Source organism: Mirounga angustirostris, unplaced genomic scaffold, assembly GCF_029215605.1.
Source record: "Mirounga angustirostris isolate CCGP_5_RB_7025 unplaced genomic scaffold, mMirAng1.0.hap1 SCAF_13, whole genome shotgun sequence".
Classification (NCBI taxonomy): domain Eukaryota; kingdom Metazoa; phylum Chordata; class Mammalia; order Carnivora; family Phocidae; genus Mirounga; species Mirounga angustirostris.
In genome coordinates this window covers 93,083,990-93,099,052 of record NW_026991721.1, presented here as the reverse complement: position 1 = coordinate 93,099,052, position 15,063 = coordinate 93,083,990, and the positions used below count along the sequence as shown (strand labels likewise).

General features: G+C 39.6%; 1 protein-coding gene across 2 annotated transcripts in view; it reads left to right on the top strand.

The window, feature by feature from the left end:
* The window catches only part of TBCEL (tubulin folding cofactor E like), an 89,479-nt gene extending 78,140 nt beyond the window's left edge, over window positions 1-11,339 (top strand). For both annotated transcript variants that reach the window (XM_064577319.1, XM_045894824.3), the window contains one exon: window positions 7,268-11,339. In XM_064577319.1, coding sequence (XP_064433389.1) covers window positions 7,268-7,586 — 319 coding nt within the window. In that variant the 3' untranslated portion in view covers window positions 7,587-11,339. The remainder of the gene's footprint in view (window positions 1-7,267) is intronic.
* Window positions 11,340-15,063: the final 3,724 nt, after the last annotated feature.

Genomic DNA, 15,063 nt, shown 5'->3' with positions numbered 1-15,063 from the left:
ATACCATAGCAAGAGAGATTAAATAACAGCAATCAGATGTGTGGAAAATATTTTTAGTCCTTCATAATGCCTTGGGAAATGAAGTAAACTAAATGAATGTTTTTCTTCTAGTTATACTTAAGTGATTTGGTTCAACCAAAACAAATGAACCATCAGAGATTTTTCATGTTTTATTTGTCACATTTCTTAAAGAGAGAGATGTATGTATTAGGTATTTATTTTGGAGTAAGATGGTCTTTTTTAAAATAAAGACTCCAGTTGGTTCAATATGGGTCTGCATTTGAGGAACAATATATTAACAGAATTGTTAGCTTATGACTACTATATAGGCCACATTTGAGTATACCTCTAGGCAGTTGTAAGGGCTAGATACTTATTGTTCCACTGCGGTCTAGGCACCTGCATAAAATGTAAATCCCATCATTTTTCTCTAGGATGTTCCTTGAGATTGTAGCTATACATACATTTATGGAAATGGAAACTGGAAGTCCAAATGTGGAAGCTTTCTGTTGCTTAAAAGCCCCTGGTCTAAGCTTACTTTAGTTCTCTAACTTCCTAAATATTATATAAAATATTTACTGTTTGTATTATTTAGTTTATAAGGCTATTCAGAACTGAGAATGAGTTAACCTTTTGTCTCCATCCATCTTTGAGTTTTAGGTTTTATTCTAAATTCGCCCTCAGACTAAGATTTATGGTAAGAAATGCAGTCTAAGTAGTGTGTCAAGTCTTCATTTATTCTAGAGTCATAGACCTGTGACTGAATTGTGATTGAGGAAATGCTCTCAGGTATCTCAGGAATCAAGAATGAAAATGGACTATAGGAAGAAGGGGCGTACCTCTCCCAGCCTGACTGTCGTGCTACTGAAATCTGCTCACGTGTCTATCACATCAGGCAGGTGTGCCACGGCCCAGGAGCCCCTCGTGTGTGAGGGCTTGCCTTTGTGCCCTGGAAGCAGAGCTACTCTCGCTCCACTAAGGTTGGCTCCATTCCCCATCCCTCTCTTTGTCAGTGCCACCTTCAACCCCACTTTACCAGCAGCCTGTTATCTAACTGCTCGTGATTCAAAGACCCTTAAAATTGGAAGGAGCTGTTCTCTCAGTGGGTGTTTTTCTTTAATAGGAAGAAAGAAAAAAGCACGATGCCAGTTTGCCTGTGGTAGTCTTCACAAGGTTGCACCTTGCATTTGGTTTCCGTTGATCATTCTCAGTTGCTCCTGTGGTCATGTTGGTCTTTATGCTGTGTGTAGTAAATTTTATTTCTCTTGAGATTGGTCATTTTCTGTTAGAAGGTCATGGTGGAATGGTGTTTAATATTCTTAATCAGTACTTCTATTCTCAATCAGAAGTACTGATTGAGAATATTAATATAAATCAAGATTATTCGTTTTAAAGAATACTTAGTCACCAGAAACCATTTACCTCTCAAGACTGTAGCTTTGGGGCTGATGATAAAAGCTCAGATAATACCAAGTTTGCAGCTATAGTTCAGCTTGGATAGACTGTTGAATAATGAATAAAATACCTAAACTGGAAGACTAGGAAAAATTTGGTTCCTGAAATTTACTGAGCATTTTGTAGAATCATGATTTCTTGTATTTACTGATTTGCCCTGCTTAAAGATAATACAAAATAAGAAAATGGGGATTAAACATATTATCTTCAAATCATACTTTCATGCTTTTTAGGGGCTCCTGGGTGGCTCAGTTGGTTAAACGTCCAACTCTTGACTTTAGCTCAGGTCATCATCTTGGGGTCGTGAGATCAAATCCCCTTTCGGGCCTATTTAAGATTCTCTCTCTCCCTGTTCCTCTGCCCCTCTCCACCCTCTAAAAAAAAAAGTCATACTTTTTACTTATGTAACTTTTAAGGGAGCATATTTAGTGTGTATAGTGATACACAATTCTGATATTTTCCTTCATTTTTATAGAATAAAGAATGAATATTTGTTATAGCCCATATCAAAACTTTTATCCATATACAAAAGTCTATTGGCTTTACCAGCAAATTAATAAATAAACATTGATTTTAAGATTTAAACAAGTGGAAAGGCAGGTGCAGAAGTGGTAATGTTTATGGTACAAAATAAGGATGGAAAGTTATGAAGGAACCAAATAATGAAGGGCCTTTTATAGGTCACTTAGTTTTCTATTGCTGCTATAACAAATTACCCTAAACTTAGTGGTTTAAAACAATACGTACTTATTATGTCATGGTTTCTGTGGGTCAGAAGTATGGGCACAATGTGGCTTAACTGGGTTCTCTACTAAGGGTCCCACAAGGCCAAAATCAAGGGGTTAGCAGGGCTGTGTTCATTATTGAAGGCTCTGGTGAAGAATCACCTTGCAGGCTCATTCAGGATGGTGGGAGAATTCTGTACTTTCTCCTGCTTTCCATGTGGCCACCTTCATCTTCAAGCCAGCAATGATATAGCAAGTTCTCTCATGCTTAGAATCTCTCTGACTTCCTCTTCTGCTGCTGCCTGGAGAAGCTTCTCTGCTTTTAACAGTTGGTATGATTAGATTAGTCCCATTCAATGAATCTCCCTATCTTAAGGTCAACAGTGCAATATAATATAATCTTGAGAATAGCACCAGGGGATGAAGATTGTGGGGGCCAAAATTCTGCCTTCCACAATCATGATAAAGAGTTCAGGCTTTATTCTGATGGGCTTTGTGTGATTTTGAGTAGAGGAGTGATGTGGTCACATTTGTGTTTTATAACAGTCACTTTGGCTGTAATGTAGACAAGGGTCAGTGTGGGGCCACCCTAAAGTTGTGGGAAACCTTTGGAAGGAGTATCATTTGGGATTTGGTTATAGATAACAGAAGTCATGCTAGCTATGTTAAGAAGAAAGGAATTTAATACAGGGAGTAGGTGCTTAACAAAAAATTTTGGGAGGGCTGTGTCGCTAGGATTGCCTTAAAATGTTACCACAGAACCGGCCCACCAATGGCACTGCTGCCTCTGGTAGGATCAGATGAGGAGACGTTCATGAAGCTGCTGTCCTGGTGCTGGATCACACCAGCTTAGCTGTGATCTGGGGGCTCAGCAAACTGCTACCAGGGGTCTTAACTCCAGGAACACAGTGTTTGAACTGCAGTTTGGTAATTGGGGAGCCTATACCCAAACCATGCCCACACCATCTGCTAGATCCATTATATCTGTCCCCAGGGCTGCTGAATGTAACTGATAGAAGCCAAATCTCACCTGCAAATGAGTGTGGAAAATACCGTTTTTACCTTCCCAGTCTTGGCAGTATGGGAGGAAGGCATCCCAGAGGAGGCTGGAACAGATCCCGAGGAAGCTCATCCACAGAATGTTCTAGCACTCCAGGTTATTAATGACAGTGGCTTGAATTTACAAGATTAAAAGTGGGCAAGAGAGGTGCACATAGATTCCGGAAATATTTGGGAATCAAATTGTTAGCACATGGCAATTGATTGGATCAGAGAGGCAGAGAAGAGAGATAGGAAGGAATCAGGATGACTGTCCAGCTACAGGCTAGGATGAGTCAGTCATTCCTGGTGCCATTTACTGACATAAGAAAGACCGGAAGAGATGGTTGGGGAGTGACAATGAATTATTTCTGGATGTGTCAATTTGAGAAAACTATGGAACCTTGGTGTCCTAATTTATAGGTCATTTAATTTGTAGATGGACTTGGCCAGTTGTAGCAAGTAGGCCAGTTTCTGCCTGGGGACCATAATTTTGTGTACAAATCTGTTTATGGTTGAGATTAATTCAGTTGGCCATAGTGCCAAATATAAGTAAGTCTAGAATTATATAATGATTATGGTAAGTTTTAGTTTTATATCTAAATAGATTTAGGGCTTATCACTAGTTTTAATCTCATTGTTGAGCAGAGTTTTTCTTTTTCACAAGGAAGCATGGGTACCCTATTCCCTAAGTTCTCCTTGTTTCAGAATAGTTGGCTTTTAAATTTCTTTCTGAACAAAACTTGGCAAGGTAGACTATTCCTGGGTCCCACTTTCTAATTCATTTATTTGGTCGGCAGTGGCATTGTTGTGTTCCTCAACTTGTTTCATCTGCGATCTGTCTTTTCATCTCCTTCTGTTTATCATTTGTCTTTGAGCTCTTGTTTTATTAAATTCATGCACTTAATAAGTTCTGGACCGCCCACCTTCAATTATTTTTTCTTTCAGTTTGAGTTCTGCCTCTGCATTTTACTTACTGTGTGTTTCTTTTTTTTTATTCCTTTTGCTGCGGTTATGTGTTTAGTTGCCATTTTGTCTCCTGCTTATGCTTAAAAGTGGGCACCTCTCTCCAGACCATCTCTTTACTGAAACATAGTATAAGTAAACTCTCCTTGACCCCTTCACCATTGTTTCTTTTGTCCCTCTGAGGCAGAGTTTGAGAGCTGGGGTATTACAATTCGACTTTTCTGTAGTCTGAAGGGAAAACATCTCTGGAGTTGGGTTCACCTTCTGTTTGACCCCTGCTGTCTTTTCTAAGATTTTGTGAAATTATCATAGCCTAGTTTCACTTGTTAGAAGGCATATAGTAGGAGATAGGGGTAGGGAAAGGTACCCTTAGAGTTTGAATCATTTCACTCTTTCAATTTGGAAAATTTCAAGTCCTGGTGGTTTTGCTTTTTGGGCTTGTTTTGTTTTGTTCACCTTTGCTAAGATCCTGACATACTGGTATCGGGACATAGAGGCTTCTAGTCCTCTAGTTTCCTCAGGCTTTCTCCTGGCTTACTCCTTAGCCCTTCAGCCCAGTTTTCTCTAAATTGGGAAGTGTTAACACACTCAGGAATTTGCTCTTTATCTTCTTCCTCCATAGTGGATTCTGGGGGTTAGGATCTTTGCTTAGCAGAACCACATAGTACACAGCTTCTGGTTCCTTTTAAATAAAGCCTATCATAATAAGGTTATTCCCTCTCTTCTTTTGTTAATTATTGCGGCTAACATTTTTACCCTTTAAAAAATACTGTTTTTGACACAAGTTCTGGGAGAAGAAGATTCTGTAATCTGTTTTATCATAGCACCATCTTTTCAAAGAAGTTCTAAATAGATTTCAATCATTTATTTTCTAAAGGGGTATGTGTATTTTAATAATGTAAATTCCAGAATAGGAGTGTAATGTTTATTTTTTATTTGTATACAGACTTAGAATTTACAAAATACTTATTCATCTATTATGTTATATAATTCTCTTGACTGTTTTATAAGGTAGGAAGGGCAGACTTTTTAATCCCAGTTTTACTAATGAGGAAACTGAGATACGAAGAGATTGATTTGATGAGTCACACAGCTAATTTTAAGATGGAGTCAAGACTCTGAAGTCAGATCTTCTGACTCCAAAGCCAGGACCATTTTACCATATCCTGTTACTCCCTTTTTTTTTTTTTTAAGATTTTATTTATTTATTTGAGAGAGAGAAGGAGAGAGAGCACATGAGAGGGGGGAGGGTCAGAGGGAGAAGCAGACTCCCTGCCGAGCAGGGAGCCCGATGTGGGACTCGATCCAGGGACTCTAGGATCATGACCTGAGCCGAAGGCAGTCGCTTAACCAAATGAGCCACCCAGGCGCCCCTGTTACTCCCTTTAATGAAAACGATTACTTCCGTCCTTACCCACACATGTCTTACTCCATCTTTAATATTCCTACCAAACTTTTAACACTGATTTAACTGAGTTAAAGCCAAAAGTAGGGTGGGGGAATAATCTTACATGACCATTGTATTCTGATCCTGAATTAACCTCAGGATTTCTTGGTTATAATAAAGCTGATATCAGGTCTTCTCATCATTTTTTCCTTCTCTGATTTGTAGAAAATTGCTCAGCTTTCTTGGTAAAATCAGACCTAGATCTTCCAAGGCTGGCAGTGGAGACAGGATTTTCCACATGGGAAATTTGACCTTATGGGCCCTCGTTTCACCTCTATAACTCACTTTCCTCTTAGTATCTTCTGCTCTTTATTCCTGCCTTGATCAAGGAACTTGTATTCCTTGTTTGCCGTTTACCACTTTTTCACAAGATTGTATTCTTTTTTTTTAAGATTTATTTATTTATTTGGGGGGTGCGGGGAGGCAGAGGGAGAAGGGGAAAAGGAATCTCAAGCAGCCTTCCCCACCTAGCATGGAGCCTGACAGGGGGCTCGATCTAATGGCCCTGAGATCATGACCTGAGCAGAAATCAAGAGTTGGACACTCAACAGACTGAGCCACTGAGGCACCCACAAGACTGTATTCTTGACTCTTCTACAGAGACCTTATATTATAGCCAGTGAGACTACACTGGAACATTCAAATAAAGCATCACTGAAAAAGCTGGATTAACAGCTCACATACAACTAGATTTTTTGTTGTTGTTTGTAAGTTGTCTTCTCTGATGGTCAGAAACTGGCCATCTTCCTTCCATCTTCCCATCTGTCACCAAGGAACATGTGCTTAGATATATGCCCTTGATGATGACACCCAAGAAAGCGAGTTCTACAGAGTGATTAGACTTCTCTCTCTAATCCTGTGGTGTCTACTTTTCTAGGTTCTCCTTTCCTCCCTAAGTCTATTCTTCTGTAACGATTAACAGCAGGCATGGTGACCATCTTTAGGACAAACTCTTCTCCGATCCACAAGAATGTGGTTTTATTGTGGCCTCAAAAGGGCAACTGTAGGAATCAAACTGAGGGTTGTTGGAGTGGGGGGTGGGGTGGGAGGGATGGGGTGACTGGGTGATGGACACTGGGGAGGGGATGTGCTCTGGTAAGCGCTGTGAATTGTGCAAGACTGTTGAATCTCAGATCTGTACCTCTGAAACAAATAATGCAATATATGTTAAGAAAAAAAAAGAAGAAGAAGAAGAAGAAGGTAGCAGGAGGGGAAGAATGAAGGGGGGGAAGTTGGAGGGGTAGACGAACCATGAGAGACGATGGACTCTGAAAAACAAACTGAGGGTTCTAGAGGGGAGGGGGGTGGGAGGATGGGTTAGCCTGGTGGTGGGTATTGAGGAGGGCACGTTCTGCATGGAGCACTGGGTGTTATGCACAAACAATGAATCATGGAACACTTCATCTAAAACTAATGATGTAATGTATGGGGATTAACATAAGAATAAAAATATATATATATATATATATAAAAAGGGCAACTGTATAAGATCACAGATACACAAATAGTTCATCAGGCAAGTAGATGGAGATGATATTAGGATAGGGCTGTAGCAGCGTCATTTACTGAAGTTCTGAAGAAGTTCGTAGTTCATGTGCTAGTGGCTTAAGCTGACACTGTTTTTTTATCCTTCTAGGTATCATGAACTGATTACAAAATATGGGAAGTTGGAGCCTTTGGCAGAAGTGGACCTAAGACCCCAGAGCAGTGCGAAAGTAGAAGTCCACTTTAACGATCAGGTGGAAGAAATGAGCATTCGTCTGGACCAGACAGTTGCGGAACTAAAGAAACAATTAAAAACTCTAGTGCAGTTACCCACAAGCAACATGCTTCTCTACTATTTTGACCACGAAGCACCCTTTGGCCCAGAGGAAATGAAGTACAGCTCTCGGGCACTGCATTCTTTTGGCATTAGGGATGGAGATAAAATTTATGTGGAATCCAAAACAAAATAACCTCGACCAGCCTTGTAAAAAACACATACATAAGGACTTCTTGCAGGGCATTTGTTTCCAATGTGGTTTCCTTTAGGAGGGAGAAAGTTGTTTTTGTTTTGTTTTGTTTAGGTTTCAGGGGGTTTTGTATATTTTTTTTCCCTCTAGGATGGGTAGGGGGCTGTTTTTGGTATTTTCTACCACAGATTTCCTCAGCTCAGCCAGCAGAATTGGCCACGTCTCCAGTCCATGTGCCCTCCCTCATGAAAGATGACCAAGAAATCACCGACTTCTTACTGTGTTCACTGGGCTGTGTCTACCGCTTGGTTGTCACGACCATTTAGGTATATTTGTGAAGATAGCGTGAGCAGTGTGTCCCCCCTCAGAAGGGCAACCTGTGGGATTTAAATCGGGAGCAGGGATCTTGAAAGGAAGCGCTAGCACTTCTCTCCCCCAGTTCTTGCATTGTCCCTTCCTCTCTCCCTCCTTTCCTGTTGCGGTTCAGTTTTTCATTTTGACTCATGTCAGCCTGTGTTCCCCTGGTGGTTTTATCCTGCCCATAAGTCACTTCTCATTTCTCAGTGTGGGCAATTTTTTCTTCATTTCTCCCTTTTGAAGTAATTGTAGTGCTTTAAGCATTTTCAACCTGATTCTGAACTCAGGTATTCCGTAAGAACCTGGAACTCTGTTAGGATCTTGAAGAGGAGCCGACGGAGAGTTAAAACCCCGGGAAGACTCGCTGCTGCCCTGGCAGCACAGGCTGAGCAGCCTGGCCCCTCTGTACGTGCCCAGGCCCGTGTCTGCGTCCTGCACGCCTGATGCCCACCCCCACTTGCATAATCCAAAACGTGTCACATGCCCCAGTTCTTTTATTCTTGCTGGCCTGATGTATTTCCTCATCTCTAGCGGTCTTTCTCGTTACTCTAAACCATTGGGACTAGAGGCCCGACTTTCTGAGGGACCCAGGAGAGTAAAGGATACACGTGCCTGGAGAGTGGGGAGTTAGCGAGCTGACTGTTCTCGGTGCGTGCGAGGCAGTAGAGTGGGCGGGAAGTCCAGCCATCCAGGAGAAAGCGTGTTGTGACCTTCCCGCCCGTGTCGTCATTTGAAGCCCTGGCTCTTGCACTGTGCATTACAAGTGGGAAAGCTTAATCAAAGGGAGTTCTGATTCCTGGTCCTTCCCTGGGATTCTGTGATGTCATAATTGGGCAGTTCTTTTTGTTTTACGTTTCAGCTTAGCTGCCCCTCCCGAAGAACAACTCTGCCGAATCTAGGAGTAAAGTCTAAGTGTCAAAACTTCAGAATTGCCTCCAAGTCATATTTTTTGCAGAAGCATATTTAAAGCACTTTTCTTTAAAAGCCAGTTCCTCACCTGCCCTGAAATCTTTGCATTTGTTCTTGTAGTCCTTCGTTAATCAGGTTAACCCCTTTCTGTGACAGGCGTCTTTCTCGGTCTGCCGTGTTTACAGATGGGAGACTCGGGGAAGACTTGGCATCGCTAAGGGCAGGCGATGTGCACATGAAGTATTTTTTCCAAGAATGTAATCATTATCTGATTGCATTTGACCTTTTGACCTTTGTTATAGGATTCCACCGCTCCTACAAAATTCTTTAATTTCGTAACCAAATTTTTAGATAACTCTTGTAAATTCTTCACTTCTGCAGAGTTGTGATTATTATTGCTATTTTTAAATTTTTCCTATGCCATAACAGCAGATGTTTATTCTCTTAATGCACTTCAGGTTCAGTATCTGTAAAGCCTTTGACCCAGGCTTACTGAGTCAAGTCTACATTCACTGTAACATTAAAGGTGGAAACCAAAGGGTTTGAGAAAGATGAATGAAGCCTGATCTCCTGCTGCTGCAGACTTGATCTTTCAAAATCCTAAGAATGAGCAATGGAGATCCAGGCTGGGTAGAGACAAGAATAATTATTTTGCAATCACATTTTCTGGACAGATTTTTGGAAGTTGGAAAAAAGTGTGGAAACAGTGTCATGAAGATAGAAACTGTGGGTGCTTTGTGTATGTGCGCATGAGTGCAGACGAGTTTGAGAGAGAAACTGTGTAATTGAGCCTGTCCCTTTTGTCAGCCTGGGAAACAGATGCACTCTTATTTTTTGAGGTAGTATGACCCCTGATTGTCCCGCAGCAGAAGGCAGAGCAAACACTTGGGTTGTGCTTTAATCATAAGTGGAATGGTCACAATTAATAAGATATTTTATATATGATGAAGTTTTACGAGATGCTTTTTTACTATTAGAGACCTGTTCCTTCTGTTATGACAGAACACAGTGTCCATCAACTGCAGGATAATTCCTCTCTTATACAGTTGCATGTCAGGGGAACATCTCATCAAATTCAGTGGATGTGGGTATTTTTAGGGCATTGTAATTGATGGTTTTAATAATTGCTGAACAATTTTTGATTGAGACAAAGTCTAATGCAATTACCAGTCTTTTAGAGCTACAGAACAGAAGTAAAAGAGAAAAGCTATTTGAGCATGTGTACTTGTAGATTTATTTGGGCGGCTGAGTAAAGATACTGCTTTTGAAATAAAATTGGTGCTGTGTAGACACTTGTAACCCAAATTATTTTTGTAACAGGCCAAAAAGAAGGAGACATGAGACCATGGACCTTTGAGTCTAAAAGTTATGCATAATGGATGGCCGCAACTTCTCTGTGTTTTAATATTGACTTCATCCACATACAGCGAGAGCCTATTATTGGCATTTATAAGGCAAGATGCTGTCATAGCCAGTATTACAGATATGTTGCTGCAGGCACAGTGTATAGAACATATCTTTTCTAAAATAAAAATTCTTTTCAGTGGAGAAAAAGGAAAGGAGTAATAGAAGAAAGCCAGATCAAAACCAAGGGATCCTCTGTGCCCACATGTAGCTGTCGAAGCCACAACAGAAATCAGCTTTTGAAATGGAATTGTTGAAATATCTCAGATTGCTTTAAAGGAGGGAAAAAAAAAGTTTAGAGTCCTGTGTCTTTTATGATTATGATTATTATTATTATCAAAAGTTTCTATTGTTTCTGCAACCTATTGCCACCATGTCCATAAACACATAAGAAAGCAGCAGATATCCTACAACACCTTGTTTCTTGAAGACCTTTAGGTGAAAAGAAGCCCAAAACATGAGCTATGTGTAACAGAGCCACATGTTACAATGCTATGTCCTAAAACTTTGTTCACTTAAAGAAATGCAAGTTCAGTCCTCACCAGATGTTTCAGCTCTGTTGCTAAGTCAGCAGTGTCCAGACCAGAGAACACTGATTGCACAAGGAACTGGCCCCCATTCGAGGCACGCTGCTGATGGCTCTTCCTAATGCATGTGTGAGCATGACTTGCTCCATGGCAAGTGCTGGGCTCTAGGGCACATAAAACAGGAATACAAAATAATAGATTGTTCTAAGCAATGTTATTTCTGTTTATGAATTTGATTTTTCCCTTCATTTCATGTTAGATCGAAAACGCAAAACAAACTGCTTTCCAGTACCCCCAGAAGCTGTGTTACCAGATGTGTTGGAAACACTCTATTTTTCATAGGTGCTTCCTTTACTATAATATGTCTGTTGTAGTGATGGAGAGGGACTGGGTTCTCTCAGGCTCTTTACTTGCCAGTTGTCTCCTGCAGCTAATGGAAATATATATTTTATTTTAGAGTATAATTTAAACATGAAGGTCTATTCTTTGCACTTTTTATTAATACGTATATATATATAGAGATAATCTTTAAAAAAAATTAAAAATCCAAGTCCACTTTCTCTTTGTGTTCTGATTTTTTCTGGAGTTCTGGGGTCAAGATACGTGCTTATTTTTATATAGCTAAAGGCTGACATCACTGCTGTGGTTGAGTCCTCTGGGAAATTGGCTAAAGCTGGGAAGACTTGGACCATTTTGACAAATTTCATTGGAATTTTGCCAGGTAGAAATGAAAACTGCAAAACAAAGATTTATAGGAAGCGTGTCATTGCTTTTGTGTTAGCAAATTCTTATACTTGTAACATGTAGTTGATAATTCCTTTTTATCCTTTTAAGGATAAAGACCTCCCTTTGAGATACTTGGCATCCTGTTTTTTGAGTGAGGATGAAAACCTCAATTTAATGCACTAAAAATTTACATTTCTTTCAAGCAACACTTTTGTGCCTTCAGAAAATGATTTTCTGTAAGAATTAGAGTTTTGGACACTTAAACCCTACCCACTTGTCAATAATTTCTTGGTAAGCTGTAATGAGTTAACCTTATATCAAGAATGAAGGTCCAAGAACTATACTTTATTTCTGTATTTAGAAGACAGCGTCCATTAACTTCTCTCTCAGTGCTCCAGAAGGGTGTGAGTATCATGATCTGTTTAAATTTAAATATTTCTGCCTCTTACTCAAATTTCAAAGAGTATACTTTTAACTTCTATACTAAATGCTATTTAAATAGTTAATATTTATTGTGAGCCTCTCCAAGTATACTTACAAAGTAGACATATGTCAAGACACCCAGTACCCACTGGACTGAAAGATACTGTGACTCCCACCAGTTTCTAGAATGCATGTAAATCAAGAAAGTTAACCTTCAAGAAATGAAGTCACTTTCTCTTTCCAACTCTCCTCTGGAAAGGAAGTTAGTTATCTGTGGTGTCCAACTTAGTTTAGAGCTCAAATTCAGCCAGATAACTTTTATAACCTGTATAGGTCATTTCATATACTTACAACTTTTTTTTAAGATTTTATTTATTCATCAGAGAGAGGTGGAGCCAGAAGGAGAAGCAGGGCCCCTGCCGAACAGGGAGATAGGACTCAGAGCTCCATCCCAGGACCCTGGGATCATGACCTGAGCTGAAGGCAGATGCTTAACCAACTGATACCTAGGCACCCCCATCTACTTTTAACTTTTTAATGTCACCAGGATTTAGGAACTGAGTTAATCCGTGAAAGGAATAGTATACCGTACTGTAACTCCTTACAATATGATGAATTTTTTATTCCTCTCCTTCAAAAATTTGAAACTAACACTGGAAATCTTTAGCTTTTTTGTTTGTTCTAACAAACATCTATTAAAATGGTCAAATACATATATTTGCCTATATATATATATATATATGAATATATACAGAAGAGGTTCTTGTGCTAGCCTCCCACCTTACTCTGAACTAAAGAGAACAACACAACTGGGGGTTTTTACTAATACAGTTTAGCATTATTCTGCTGAGTCAGTGGCCTTTTTACAACTGTATTTCAAAACACTGCAATAGTGACCTAAATAATAACTGATCCTAACAGAGCAAACTAAAGAAAGGAAATCAGTTCTTAAAATAAGAATTACTAGGGCACCTGGGTGGCTCAGTCGTTAAGCGTCTGCCTTCGGCTCAGGTCATGATCCCGGGGTCCTGGGATCGAGTCCCGCATCGGGCTCCCTGCTCCGCGGGAAGCCTGCCTCTCCCTCTCCCACTCCCCCTGCTTGTGTTCCTGTTCTCGCTGTCTCTCTCTGTCATATAAATAAATAAAATCTTAAAAAAAAAAAAAAGAATTACTAAGAACTGTTTAATGTTTTGTCTTATGCTTTTCTTCAGTGTGGCTTAGGCACCTGAATAATTTGCTTGCACTCTGTTTGAAGGTACACATATTAAGAGGGGAGTAACAAACTCATAACCCGGGAGGAAGGAGAACCATAAGTGGGTAGAGTTGCTGGTTGTATGAATCCTTGCCAGGGGTCCAAGCTTACCATGTGTGTTTCTCACGTTTCTTCTAAGCACTAATAATGAGCATTTATTATCAACCAGGACCCATTCTAGATGCTCCACCCGTAGTAAACCCATTTGGTCTTCATGACATCCCTATGAGGTTAGCACGGTTGCTATCCCCATCCTACTAGTGAAGAGATTGAGACACAGATGGGTTAAGTAACTTGCCAAAAGTCACACAGTTGGGTAGCAGAGCCAGGATTCAAACCCAAGGAATTTGGCTGGGGAATCCAGGCATTTGACATCTATTATGTAGTACTTGCTGCTAAAGTTCTCCATAACCCTACACACACACACACACACACATCTTTATTGTCAGTCTTTAAGTCTCATTAAAACGAGATGCTCCTCAGTATCCATTTGCTAAATTGATCTGCTCTATAACAAAGTCACTGATGTGGCTGATGGCTCTAAATCCAAATTGGAATTTGTCCTCAGGCCACGTGCAGAATTGTGAGATGACCATTGGTATGTACCTACTGTCCTCTCTGCCCCTCTGACGTGCCACTTGGACACTTGCGATGGATGCTGTTGACAAGAATAAATGAGACAATAATATGATGCAAGAAAACTGAGAATTTGGTTTTTAACCTGAGGACATTCTAGAGCCTTAAAACTTTGTTTCAGTAAACAGTCAGAGGTGAGAGAGGTCACTCAGTTCAGACTCAGACTTCTGTCAGAGGCAAGAGTGTTTAAGTAGACTTAAAATGGGTGTTTATAGAGGGGAAAAAAGTTTTATAATTGACTGCAACCTGTTGCAAATGTTTTGTTACAGGAAAGGATAAAACTGTCACTGCTATTGTTCCTCCTTAAAATGTAAGTGAGCGCCTTGTGAAGAATATAAATGTTGCTTACAAAATAGAGGAGACAGGCTATCTATTATGGTCTGCAAGATCTAGATCTGCCAAAAAAATTACAATGCAATTTCAGTTTGTCAAGTCTTACACAGACTCTTCATCCTTGAATGCTTTGTAGTCACTGTAAGTAATACAATTAAGGTGCTAAACAAATGAGAATAAGAGGAGGCAGACATCAAAAAAATACAGACAAAAGAGAAAAAAATGTTTTCTGAAATATCTGATATATTTGAGGGCAGATGTAAGATTTACTCCACTATTAAAGAGTAGAAACGGGACATTATGAATTGCTTTGGCTGTGTTAAAATTTTGTTTGGTTTGATTTTCAATTTGTTTGCAAAAAGAAGTCTCTTCAAAAACCATTTGAATTTATTTTCTAAATAAAAAATATTCACATGCTTCAAAAAATCAAACAACGTAAAGATGGTATACATTGGAAAATCCCACTCTAACTCCCTGTCCTTCACCTTTTATTGGTTTCTTATGTGTCTTTCCAGAGTTCACACAAATAATACCAAATAATATATATTGTTCCCCTTTTATACAGCAAAGTTAGCATATTATACACTAACATGCACCTTGCTTTTTTCACTTGAAATACATCTTGGAGATCTCTCCATAGCAGTATACAGGGAATCACACTATCCTTTGTTTGCAATATAATATATAATATTCCATTTATAGACATAATTTATAATTTGTTTGACTCAAACCTCATTGATAGACATTTGAGTTTTTCTTCTCCCTCCCTCTTTCTCTCTCTCTCCCTCCACCCCAATCTCCCTCTCTTTTATTTACTATGTTCAATTTGCTGCAGTAAACAGCATATGTTCATATTTGAAATGAATCTATAGAATACATTTTTAGAAGTGGGATCATTGGATCAAAAGGTCAA